The sequence below is a fragment of the Photinus pyralis genome, unplaced genomic scaffold (genome assembly GCF_008802855.1).
Source record: "Photinus pyralis isolate 1611_PpyrPB1 unplaced genomic scaffold, Ppyr1.3 Ppyr1.4_LG3b, whole genome shotgun sequence".
Taxonomy (NCBI): Eukaryota; Metazoa; Arthropoda; class Insecta; order Coleoptera; family Lampyridae; genus Photinus; species Photinus pyralis.
In genome coordinates, this window is record NW_022170510.1 from 7153779 (window position 1) to 7167794 (window position 14016).

Here is a 14016-nt window from a genome sequence, read left to right on the forward strand (position 1 = left end):
ATTCTTGCTACATTTTTCAATTATTGGTTAGAAATATTAACACAATTTCTCGTGCAGAAAGTGTTACCCTCATTACAGATTAACTTGTACCCTCATCAACATAAAAATGCTTTTAATTCCGCGTCGAATATTAAACAATAGTTTCGGTGTAGCAGTCAAATGCAAATTAGGCCGAATGGAATGTTAGGCGCCTGTGTTTTTAATAATTTTTTTTTAATTTATACCCGCTCTGACAACACAAGTCCTTAGCGACTATTGTATATAGATACAGATTTAGTGTATTACATAAGGTTACATATTATTGTTATAATAAGTAAGTTTAACATTTTAGTATTAGCCTTCCTAGCCCCGAGTGAGGTGAGTTCTGCTTTCTGCGCCTGTGTTAATAATCAGGAATCTGGGTATCAAATAGGGGTCTTTTAAAAAAAGATATACATTTACAAAAGATTGATACAGAACCAGATGTCGGTCCTGAAACAAAAGGCGCGATGGCCGCAGATATTGCAAAAATCCAGAAAATAATAATTTTAAAAAATCTATACTTGTGGCAGTAACAAAAATCAGTGCATGAAAGTCGCAGACTTCTCTTCCAAAAAGCAAAATTTCAACATGATGAAAAGTTGATCCCCAATCAAAGCCGCTACTCACCACCATTCCCTAAGTTTACTTACAGGTTTTTTCTCTTTAATATGAGATTTTATATTCTTTGATTCCTGTGTGGAAACGGGAAAGAATATTTCCACTGCAGAAGTGCACTGCATGCGATATGAGTCCGCTAATCAAAGGCATTCCTTTGCTGCGTGCACCCTCTGTGTATGCGGGTAAATATCCGACTTGACCTTTCCAATGTGAAGTTATATTTTTTTATTACTTCCAAATTGGTGCCCGAGGTTAAATTGTGCGGTATTCTTCATAATAATAATAACTTTAAAACAGTATATAAAATTTGGGGGAATATTTTGTATTTGAGTGTTACCCTATCGAGTTGTGGAGATTATTTTTGAGTTGATATTTGATTTTGATTAAACCATGTATTTCTTTTGGTCCTTACCTAAATTAATTTGCGCTGTTATTACTACCCTCGTAACTCAATGTCATGCAGGGAGAGTTTTTCTCAAAGCAAAATTAATAATTTGAAAATATTTAAAGGTGCCAATGGCGGTAATAATGAATACCTAATTTAGAAACTTTGTTTTGACATTTCGTTGCTTTATCGTGATTTAATTGCCATGCTGACATTTGAAAAGTTATACGTAGATTTTTGTTTGAAACAACTCAAATAATAAGTAAATAAAATAAAAGATCAAAGAAAAACATTTATGGTAGGTGGTAGGTAACCCCCAAATCAATTAATGACCAAGTCCGTTAGTGATAAAGTGTTCGTTTTTCCTTGCTAACATTAAAGTCAACTCTTTATTTCACTCATCCCATTGCAACTTTGAAACTACTGTAGCTTTTCACTCTGCCCGTGGAAAACGTAATGCAAATGCGCAAGATTCATTAGCTCTCGAGTTGGTCTAATTAACATTATGACGTGTATATATGCTTTTCTGTTACTGACAATTCGAAACAACCATGTTAAACAGACTTATCCAAACTTGAAATTCGTATATATCAGTTATCAAAGCAAACGAGCTTTATCGTAACTGATTTTCCGTTAAGTTCCTTGATGAATTTTAGTCGACGAGTAAAACCTATTGTAATATAATTAATAATAAATCATCGTACACGAACTACTTCGTTTGTGGCAGTATCGCTCGAGTATTAATACCTATACGTTCACCGAAATTATATTATACGATTACATCAAACAACCGGTAATACATATACGTGTACACCAAATTAAGAACGACAGTCTACGAACAGCACAAGCACAAATTTATGCTGTACCATAGGTAAAATTAATTAAAAAAAACACACAATAGGCGAGAATAAGATACAAAATATAAATTAATTTTATTAGTTTAACGGAATTTTCTAACGTTTTCGAATTTTCCAATTCTGTTTTTAGTAATAGGTAGACAAGTCGAGGGACTATTTGATTAAATTTTGGTCAATATTTGTCAGCCGGAAGTGACTTTTACGCTTGTTGTCTATATTGGTGCAGTTTATTTAAATTTGCAGTGCAAATGCTTGAGAAATGTAAATTTTTTTTTCTCTACCTTTTTTTACTGAAATCGTCAGATTCGCTTTGTTCTTGAATATTGTGTAGTATAGTCTGCCTTATAACGACAACGGAATCATTCGTTGATTGCAGTTACTTAATGTAAGAAATAAACATTGACATATACAAATAGGTTTCATTTTTTTGAAAACTATTTTCAGACTTCAGTCGTTTTTCTTAGGTCAAATTTAGCGATTTAGGGATGTTTGGACATTAAATATTTCAAATATTGCGCTTTATAACGGGCGATCAAAAATGGGTGGCGGTCGATTCGTTAATTACGATTTCCCATGTAAACAAAAATTCCAAAGGTGACACGGCAGCAACTTAATTTTTGATCGCATAGTATTATATCTACACCCAAAAAATTATATCTAAAATAATCTCATCCTTTGTCGTTTATTCCAATTTTAACTGTTATAAATCAATTCATTTTAAAACTGTAATAAATTTGTTATTAACTAATTGTAAATAAATGAACCACTTAATTAAATTTTGATAATTTAATTATTTCAAATCTTGTGCATGATATTAAATCTATACACATTAGCTCTTAAATATCGTCAATAAAATTACAAATACACTTCATTTTTTAGGGGAATAATGTATTACAGCTGAATTTTTTTCGAATTCAAAATTTACCCATGGATTCGTTATTTTCACATTGAAAAAATTTCAGGCACCTAATCTTGCCGAGATGTTTGTATTTTTTCATACCCCCATTGAAGGGATTGGAATTTCAAGAATTTTGTAGTGAATTGCACAGAGAATACCTATTAACCTATTTTTAAAGTCGTTATTCTACCTTTGCATAGGGTTTTTAGGTGAGCTTTTCAAAAGAAACGCTTTCAAAGCTACGCCAATCGATTTATACGATTTAAAGGATCAGTGCTATTGAATATGGGCCGAATCAAAAGTCGTGTTTTCGAACGTGAGTCCAATGTCAAAAATCACCATTTATGGTTTGAATGATTTATTATCCTTTACATATTATGCGGTATAGTTGGTTAGGAAAAAATTGAAAAAGAAACTCTTATTGTGGGAAACATGTTAAAGTCTGTGTTTATTTGGAAGCAAATGCTTGCTGACCCCCCCCCCCCCCCACCCAGTGCTATTCATTTCTTTTTACATACTTCTTTGTTGCACCCTGTGTTTGAACTAGGCATGTAAACATTTTATTACCATCCACTAGTTCTTACTTTTCCCTTATGTTTAATACATCAAACATTTGCTAAGTACCCTCTGACTGGTGATTTTTTTTATTGACTACTATCATTGAATAAAAACACTATTTTTATTCAATGCTACTATATAACCAGGAAAATTTCGTCACTTCATACTCTTGCTTAATAGTTTAAACTACTTTTATTTTTCATTTGCCTATTATACGTCAATTATATCTGTCATATGTGATATATGAAGCAGTCTATTACGCCCAAGGGCATAATGAGAGGGCATAATGGATTGTCATCTCATTATGCCCTCAAACGGCCTGTCAAATTGATTGACGGAGATATATTATGTAATAAAAAAGATGCAATTTGATTTTTATGAAGCACTTTAATGTTGGGCAAACAAGAATCATGACATTTGTATATTGGAAATGCATTCTTTGGAACGATGAAAAATAAAATGTTGTATGCACCTCAGGCATTACTCAATATTTAACCCTCGGGCGACTTACAATCCCTCGGGCCGGAGGCCTTCGGGCTCTGTCGCCCTCGGCATAAATATCGCCTTAATGCCCTTGATGCATAAATAACTATTTTTATTAAACTATATCCTGCCAACCTAATTTTTACACGAAATATGCAATGGGGTTATTATTATCCGGAGCTACTTAATCGTTTTTATAGTGTGCACATACAACATAAAAATGTATAGAAGTCGTCTAGTTTCCGGAAAAGTCCCTTCTTGAAATTAAACACTTCAGATTCCTGGCATAGCAAAATACCAAATTGTTAGAATATGAATTTTACCAAACATTGTATTTTATACGCCCTTGGTACATAGACGCAAGTTTATTGTGGTCATCGAAATTATTATATCTTGCGCGCTTTCACGAAAATAAACTATATCTTTACCGGTGAGGTTAACAAGCCTCGCGTCACTTACGGCTAGACAGGATAATTATGTTTCAATTTCGGTAACGTACTATCACGGTCTCCCCTTTAATCTCAAAATTAAATTTTTTACTCGGAATTCTACGATGAATACTTCCGTAGGTCAGTACCGAATCAATACCCAAAATTCCTCCCAGAATGACTCCCCTTTCCCCCTTAATACCTTAATGCGTAATGACCGCCTATAAAATGGCTTCTTATTATCAAAATCAGACATCTTTATTCGTTGGCTCGTTTGATTCATTTTGCACTACCAATTAAACAAAAGCGAGGGCAAAAAATCATTTCCAAACATGACCAGCATATGCTAATACGTTGCAGTTTCCTCTTACCGGATTCGCAGTAATCAAATAGCCCCTCTAAAGGGTAGAAGACCTAGCAAAACACATGTATATTACTGTGTTTATTTTGTCCGGCAGGATGAAATTTTTGGAAATCTTAATTAAGATGGACAAGGGCGATCTCCTTTTTGTGTAATTAACATTTGTAGTTAAATTTTATTAATTTGTCGTTGGTCTATGGGGATTATTGTGTCATACGAGCAAACGGTCATGTTTGTTTTTGTTTACATTTTTATTTTATTTAACGTAGACATTTCTGGGAATTTTGTTTGGTCTTGATCGGTTATCGATTGTAAATGTTAATGTAATTGACAGGTGGATGTGATTTATCGCCTTTTCTGTGTAGTTAAGAGGGACGAAAGTTTATTTTTTTCTAGAATTAAATCTCTTAATGTCTGATAACAAGTTGATTTATAAAATTATTCGTCCGCTATTTTTTGGTCTATTAACGTACGTTGAGGGGATAGTCTTTGTTGTCAACTGTGTACACAAAACACCAAAACAAAAACATAGCTAGCTCTTTCCCTTTACTTACAATCACGGCACAAAGCTTCTCCCTAGCACAGAGGAGAGATTCGACTCTGCTCTCAGTTAACTTGTTAACTTCTAACAGATAGTGGGTCAGACCAAATACCTTAAACTCCAAACTGAACTTCAAAATTTTTATTAATTAAAAGGACCTTGGGCAAGCATCCAATAAAAACACAAATAAATTAGAAATGATGTCGTTGGGGATGAAACACACGGAAATTTAATGTGAGAATTACAAAAGTGCAATTAAATCGTAACACACAAAAGGAAACTGGTACAAACACACACAAAATTATTAGAAAAAGACTAAAATTAAGACTTAACTACTTACACATAAAAAGGTATCCGTACACACTTTACCAAAAATTACAATTCGCAATTAACACACTTTAACGACCGAGTAATCGCAGCATTTATAGGGGCGCCGATAAACACCTCTCCTTGCAGCACCTTTGATGGCCAAGGCTTCAAAATGTAGAAAAAAAACTAGCCGTGAATTCGGCTTCCGGCTTCACAAACGAAACTTCATCAATCTTCAAACATTGAACGAAAACTTTCAATGCAGGCTGTGGCTTCAAATGAGTACTAACTGGCCGTAAATCAACGATGGAATTCGCAAGAAGCGAAATACATTCTCCAACATAACGTAACTCGGTGCTAAACGTAGCAAAAAGCTGATTTAAAATTTTCCACGAGACGTAACTCTGCTCTGATTGTTGCTAAAAGCTGATTTCAAATCTCAACGAAACGTAGTACGGCGTGAACTCTGGCTAAAAGTGACGCTTTTCCTCTTAACCTCCTATTTAAGGCGAAAACCCTTCTTCCGAAAATCAAACTTACAACAACCAATAATGCACCGTTGACAATAAAGACTATCCCCTCAACGTACGTTAATAGACCAAAAAAAAGCGGACGAATAATTTTTATAAATCAACTTGTTATCATATAAGAGATTTAATTCTAGAAAAAAATAAACTTTCATCCCTCTTAACTACCTACAGAAAAGGCGATAAATCACATCCACCTGTCAATTATATTAACATTTACAATCGATAACCGATAAAGACCAACCAAAATTTCCAGAAATTTCTACGTTAAATAAAATAAAAATGTAAACAAAAACAAACATGACACAATAATCCCCATAGACCAACGATAAATTAATAAAATTCAACTACAAATGTTAATTACACAAAAAGGAGACCGCCCTTGTCCATCTTAATTAAGATTTCCAAAAATTTCATCTTGCCAGACAAAATAAACACAGCAATATAAAACGAATAACAAAAATAATTTACTAGTTTTTAGTGGTAATACATAAAACTCATCCAAAAATATTATCGTGTTACCAACCCATGATTACAAAGAAAACAAAGAATAGTTTTTGCCTTTTCAACAGTATTTGTTAAAAAAAATATTGTAACTAACCCGTTCGGAAAGAATTTTCCCCCATTCGCACTAAATAGATAAATATCTAATAAGTGATTGTAAAGTATTTTCAGTATGCAAGCATTGATGGTAAGAAACCGTAACATAACTTCGTATAGTGAACGCAAAAACTTAAACACTAAGTGGCATCTTTGTTAAATGCGGCTTAAACTACCAATCCTCTTAGTTCTACCAATGTCAATTCAAACTATGCCTTCTTTGTAAGCTTCTTTACTGCTTTACGGGATTTTAGCGATAATAGTCGTATACTTCATTATAAAGCAAGCGGTAACTAAAATATTTTCTAGAAAATTAGAAGAAACCGCGGTCGAGAATTATATTTCAATTTTAAAGGTCGGCGATTTATCCCAAATGGATTCCCTACTTCCTTATATTAGACTGGATATCGACGACCCCAATAAACCTAATCAGCTGAAACCGCTTGATGGATAGTCCATTACTGCCGCACAAAGGCTTTGGTTTCGAAACATTTCTACAATTTCGCTTACAACAAAAAAAGCGCGTTTCGTTAAAGAACTACTAAAACAAATGGACGTGTACCTGATAAATGATGGCAAATACATCAGTTTCTTTTTCTAAGTAGTTATTCCATTCTAATGAAAAATGTATGCGCTCAAATATACGCTCTCAGTCGAGATCTCGCGGTTTTCATATTTCAATTTCTGATATTAAAGATCATAGGTATGAGTAATATCAAAGGCATATGTAAAGCGCTTTAGTTAAATCTTTTCTGTGGCGGCTAGAGGAGGAAGGTTTTCGAAAATTAGGTAACTCCGCGCAAATCAGTATCACAGCTAGGATGTACAATTTACATTACCTTTGCCGTATGAGTTACACACTTCTCTAATTCGGGTAGCGGATCAATTAATAAGAGATACTTTCTGTGTAGACGATCTTTTCTTATGCTGATTATATAACAGAAAAGTATCTCAGATGCTTAATATCAACATTTGCATAAGAGTTCAATGAAAACACCCTAGCCCTCGAACGCACTTGCGTGTGCAAAGCATACACACATTATTCACAGGTTATTAAACAAATAGCCTTTTTGATTCCCTGCAATTTTTTGCAAGTTTCTAATAGAATAAAGGCAAATCGATTGATTCTGACAGCTTTGGATAAAGTAGAACGGACGTGTGTTCAATATGTCATTTGTTTGCCAACGAGTTTTTAGGAAAATGCGCACCGATAAATTCGTCTTCAGAATACTCGGTTCTGGGAAATTCGTCACCGAAATACTTGTCCCTGAAGGTTTACCTCTGACATATGCACCCCGGTAAATTTGGTCCTGGAATATTCTCCTCGAAATATTCTCCCTCTGCGGAAAATTCACTTCCACTAGAATACTCGTTCGCTTTAGTTAATTCATAAGTAATTTTCCATTTTGTTTTTCGATTTTTTATTGATGATTAATTAATAATAATAATAATAATAATAGGCATTTATTGAGCTAAACATGATATTACATATTCTAATGAATAAAAAAAAAAAAAAAAGCATGTTAGCTCAAAGGGGCGAAAGTTCAGACTGGTGGGCACCCAAGAGGGTACCACACTGTCTGTTCTACCACTTAACCCCATTCTATCGAGCTTTTAATACTCGACCACAAATGGCAGAATTGCATAATTTGGGTTTGTGCCAAACTTTAAGTGACTCAACAGTTTCAAGTACTCCGCTGTCTATCCATAAGTAAGGTATACATTGCTTTTTTAAAAGATTTTAGAGAAGAAAACTTTGAATCAGTGAAAACGTTGTAATAGGAATTATAAATTTTTGAAGCATTGTAAGTGAAACATCTTTGAAAAATACTGGTATTATGACTTGGTAAAGAAGTGAAGTTTTTGTTTCTAATATTGACATTATGCCTAAATTTAATTTTGCTGTATAGGTAATCTGGTGTTTTCGTGGAAATGATGTTGTATAAGAGGCATGCTGCGTGTAACACTCTACGATTTGACATGTTAAGCCATTTAACCTCACTTAACTTATTACTAACATGCTCATATCTTTTTAGACCAAAGATGAGCCTAAGACAAGAGTTTTGCATGCGTTGCACTCGTTTGACGTCACTTGCGTCCAGGCATGGGCCGTATATATATTAAAATGTGATAGAACTAAGGATTCGCAAAGCATTACCTTAATCTTACGATTGAGGCTATGCCTTAAATTAAAGATCATTTTTAGATTAAGATAGGCTTTTCGAAGGAGTCCTGACACGTGACTTTTAAAACGAAGTTGATTATCTACCACAACACCTAGATTTCTGACACTGTACACTACAGGAAGCAAACTGTCTTTAATTTGTATTGCAACTTGCGAGATGTTATTGTTTCGGATTTTGTTTCGACCAAATAACATGACACTGCACTTGTTAATATTAAGTTTTAGACCATGCATTTCAGAAGTGTTTACTAAACTTTGCAAATCAGAATTTATGAGGCTATTCGCATCCTCAATTTTATGAGCTGGAAATGTATAGAATAACTGCGTGTCATCCGCATAGAGGTGATACATACAATGTTTAAGACAATCTTGTATTTTGCTGGTATAGATGATGTACAACAATGGTCCTAAGACAGATCCCTGTGGTACACCCGCCATAACAGAGAGAGAGAGAGGTAGACACATTTCCATCAAGCCTAGTACACTGAGTGCGGTTGGATATATAACTTTCAATCAGGTGCACAGCCGAAGTGCTGAAACTATTGTAATTAAGGATGGATGTAAGCAATTTATGAGAAATTCTATCGAATGCTTTTGAATAATCTAATAATATCAGCATAGTTAAGTTATTTTTGTCAATCGCAGATAAGATTGTATCGGTTACAAATGCAAGTGCCGTATTACAGCTATGCCCCGGACGAAAACCTGACTGCATCGGAGGTAACATTTTCTCACTGTTTAAGAAGTGTTGTATTTGTGAAGCCATGATCTTTTCAAGAACTTTTGACAAGCAGGGAAGAATACTAATTGGCCGTAGGTCCTTAAAATCTTGAGCATTCTTTATCTTAGGTAGCGGTACCACAATGGCGTTCTTCCAAGCATTGGGAAAAGTCGATTCACTCAAACAGCAGTTAATGATGTGCGTTATGATCGAAGCCAAATAGGGTAAGCATAATTTCCACATTGTCAGACTGATTTGATCGCAGCCAATTGAATTTGATTTTAAAGATAAGAAAGTCTTCAGCATCTCTGCTTCAGTTATCAAATTAAAATTAAATTTAACATCTAACAATTTATGCGTATTCAGATTGTAGAATTCAATCAGGTGGTCAATATTCACATGGGTAGTATTAGATAATTCATTAAATGCTTCATTGATTTTATTTACATCACAAAGATTAGGTGGTATTTCATGTTTATGTGAAGATTCGCATAGCCCTATTTGCTTTAACCTTTTCCAAATACTTGTACGCGTACTTACACTCTGATTAAGATGAGACTCTATATATGCTTTTTTTTCAGACCTAATGGCAGTTATAGTAAAATTACGTAACTGTTTATAATAATTCCAATGGGAAGGTAATTTGGATTTTTTAAATTTTGTAAAGGCTTTTTTTCTGAGTTCAATCAAAAGTTTAATGTTATCAGTCAGCCACGGAGCTGGAGGTTTGCTAATTCTGACAGTTTTACGTGCTGCATGCTTGTCAAATAATTGTACGATATGATAATTTAAATAATCTACTTTATCATCAACAGTGGATAACATAAACAATTGCTGCCAATTAATAGACTTAAGGTCATTATCAAAGGAAGTTAAATCAAAATTATGAAAATCACGGTACGGGTAAAAAAAAGGACTATGTTTTTTAGAGTAGTTCGCAGGATATTTACAATATACCACATGATGATCAGAAAGGCCGTGCACGCTGTATGCACCTGACTGAATAATTTCTATGTCATTTGACATTTTTGATTAACTGAGTGTTTTGTCCTCATGATGCAAAATTGTTCACTTGACTTGACCATTACAATACTGGAAAACATGTTCCAAATTTGCGCTAATTTAACCTATCCGTGGAAAATGTATCCTAGTTAAAAGTTTAACCTTTTGATAGTGTATTGAGGTTTTCCCTCTCCATTCGTTTACTCCTTTGCCTTAGAAGAATTAATACACTAATACTGAAAGTCACTCAAATTTTGGTACATATTGAAATTTGAATTTTTGGTGTCAAATTTTCGGACAATGAAACTATAAGTATCTATATCACAAGCTATGTCAGTGTCAAATTTCATTCTGATCCTTGATTAAGCAAAGCTCAAACATGAAGTACGAAGTTTGCTAAGTTTTGGTGATCATATTAGACCAGAGATACCTAAAATATCGTGGTCTAACCCCAATCTGATAGGGGAAACGGTGAAATGCCTTGATAAAAAAAAATGTGCACGTGTTAAATAATGGATTACCCGGAAAGATTTTACCGAAATTTTAATTGAAGGTGCCTATAAAAGTGAATTGAACACGTGTCAAAATATGGATTGCGCATGCGCAAACAGTTTCTTATTTTTGAAACAATAGATGCAATTTAATTCACTTTTTCTCATTTTATCATCCTGCACCTGTCTAAGCTACTTTATTCCGAGTTAGTTGGTTATTTTATTAAATTTTATTTGGCTCGTCACGTCAACATTGTCGTTCAGTTACCGATCATGAAAATTATTGTTTCAGAAAGTCAATGGAAGGTACACATTGATCTCTCTCAGTCACACGAAGATTAACTTTCTGAAAAGATAATGCAATAAATAGTTAAGGACAATGCTAGCGATCGTATAATAAGAACGTAGTATCGCAAAGTTGGAGTGTCTGTCTACTATTAATTAGGCAAATAAAATGGAAATTTACTTTTAGTGACCCGCTACAATTTTTATGCGCCCTATTTCCCGTCACAGTAATTTAATAGGGTGTAATACAATGGCGCGCTTTTAAATTTGAAAATTTCTATCCGTCGTCCTTTATACTCCGACGTAGCAATTAAAAGATAGTATAATTTATGGGAAGAGATGTAAAAATTTTTATTAGCGTTTCAACTTTTCGTATACAGTGTAATAAATAGCAAATTGTATTTAAAGTGGAAAAGACCAAAAAGCAAGCTTCAGATCGCGAGTGGGTAACCAATTTTTTAGATTTATCGCTGTGGTTAACGAGGTAGAAGTTATGGGATAATTGGTCCATATGTGACCACAAAGCTCCACCCCTAGGGAAATTAGCTTAAATAAAAACGAAATCAGGGCTTGGATATGTAGGGTAGATCCAGAGCATCTATCATCGATGATATTATTATATTCATCATGAGTCGCTAAAAATGGCATCATAAATTTATCTTTTTATTTGATTGTAATATTTTTTCACCGTGAAATAATTTTTTGTCCGTTGCGAGAAAAATACGAAGGAAAGGTTTTTTAATGCCCTACTTTACGATATTGTTTCCATTTTAGCATGCATAACTTCATGATCAAATTTTAGTAAATCACTCTCTATGACGTTGTAAATTAAAAAGTGTTCTAAAGTGAAATATCGTAAATTGTGGCGCTAAAGTACATAAATCTTCAAGTCGTTTTTATCTACAAAAACTTTTAACCTCCTCCTTTCCACTTTACATCCCCAAAGTGGTTTAATAATTATGCATTTTGAATAACCGTTACGTTGCCGGAAATTACGACTTAAAGCATAATTTTAACTTTCGCGTTACTAAAATGCGCCAAACATAAAATTACAAGTTATGTTTCTTACTCACTTATAACGTACATGTATCCAGTCTCTATATTCGTAAAAAAATTTGGGGAATCGGTAGACACCTCGCATCTGTATCGACCTGAAACCTCTGGCTGTACATTCCTCAGGACGACTTCGTGAGGAGTAGACTTGCTAAGCTGGAAACAAAGTTTATATGAAAACAAAATATTAAAATCACAGCTAAGTAAAGATTTAGCTAAACAATATCAAATTGACATAAGGGCAGTCATGCTATAATAGACGTTTCGAATTCCTGAAAACCAATCATTCTTTCACATACAACTGCTGTTGACGGTTCATTTCATGCGGTGTGCCAGCAGATTCCAACACTAATAGAAAAAGTTTTTATTTCTGTTTTTGTATTTACATGAACTTAATGGGAATTCTGTGCTACAAAGTACTATTAAATATTTTTTGAAGCAAAATCCAATTTCGTGTTATTTCACATTGCATTGAAAAATTTAATATTGATAGCGGAAGATCGTTTTACAATGTAATTTATGTTCTTTCTTTGTTCGTTACTTTGATATATTAAAGTACGTAAAAAATATTCTTACGTCGACATCAATCCCAGGAAGAGGAAACACTTGTGTATCAGGAAGTTCTTTAGGTAAAAATCGATAAAATTCACTTTGTCCCTTATACCACTTCACTGTGTATAATGGTTCACCTTCCAAATTGTAGCGGCATTGTAACGTTACGGTGTCCCCAACGGTGGCCGCTTGGGGTATTGTCACTGCGACATCCTTTAGACCAATTGTATCTGTAAAAAGAGAAAACAGCTTCAGATTTGCGAATATAAAAATCAGTTAAGTCGGTATATTTTTGTAGAAATTGGCTTCCACGCGCCACGCGGATATACATTTTACTATCGAAATACGTCTAATACAGTTTCGGAAAGGCGCAGAAATGTGGCTTCCTGAAGCCAAAATAGTTTTGTTAGTATCTACCCTAAGCTTTTGATACGCGTTTCTGTTTGAATTTTTCTTCCGAGAGCTTAAATTCGGTTTGACCGTGATTAAGCTCCGAATCTATTTATACAGGAAAATTTGTTGCGGAGGAATTTGATTTCTCATATCCTTTCCCGTAGCATATTATTGAAAGCTTTATATAGGACTACCCGACTTACTTGATACATGGCGAAGTTTAGAACACGTATTACATTGCGAACAATCCTGGAAGGATTTACCTACACAGATATAGAAGACTAATGACAAATACGATTAAGGTTATTAATCCCCAAAGGGCACGCAGTTGGAATTGTGTCTCGTTATACTAATCTTGTGAAGTAATAAAAATATCGATTCATACTATAATCAACTAATAATGTGTTTAGTCTTATACTTAAGGAACTAACTTAGAAAAGTGACGGTAAACGATGAGATGTGATTTAAAATGCTTGCGTTATTTCTGGTTCTTGCATCATAATTCATAGTCATTATGCTGTTTTTCATATACAATGATATTCATTAACAAGTAGTCATAAGGGATTTACGTGTATTGTTTTTCCCTGTGTCTACTTTTAAATGACAACATTTTTCTGAAGGGCGCCTAATTTTATGCACCAAAATATCTTCTAAAAACAAAAAGATTTAGCTATCATATTAATTAATTTGAATGTTGTTGCTTTGGCTTTCGTTTTTTCATTTTCGTTCGTGTGCAATACATTCAATT

The 14016-nt window shown here is 33.9% G+C and overlaps 1 protein-coding gene across 1 annotated transcript in view; it reads right to left on the reverse strand.

The window, feature by feature from the left end:
• The window catches only part of LOC116167058, a 52871-nt gene extending 39391 nt beyond the window's left edge, over positions 1 to 13480 (reverse strand). Inside the window, exons 1-3 of the mRNA XM_031482294.1 lie at positions 13472 to 13480; positions 12900 to 13124; positions 12344 to 12479 (exon numbers count right to left, since the gene is read on the reverse strand). Coding sequence (XP_031338154.1) covers positions 12344 to 12479; positions 12900 to 13124; positions 13472 to 13480 — 370 coding nt within the window. The remainder of the gene's footprint in view (positions 1 to 12343; positions 12480 to 12899; positions 13125 to 13471) is intronic.
• Positions 13481 to 14016: the final 536 nt, after the last annotated feature.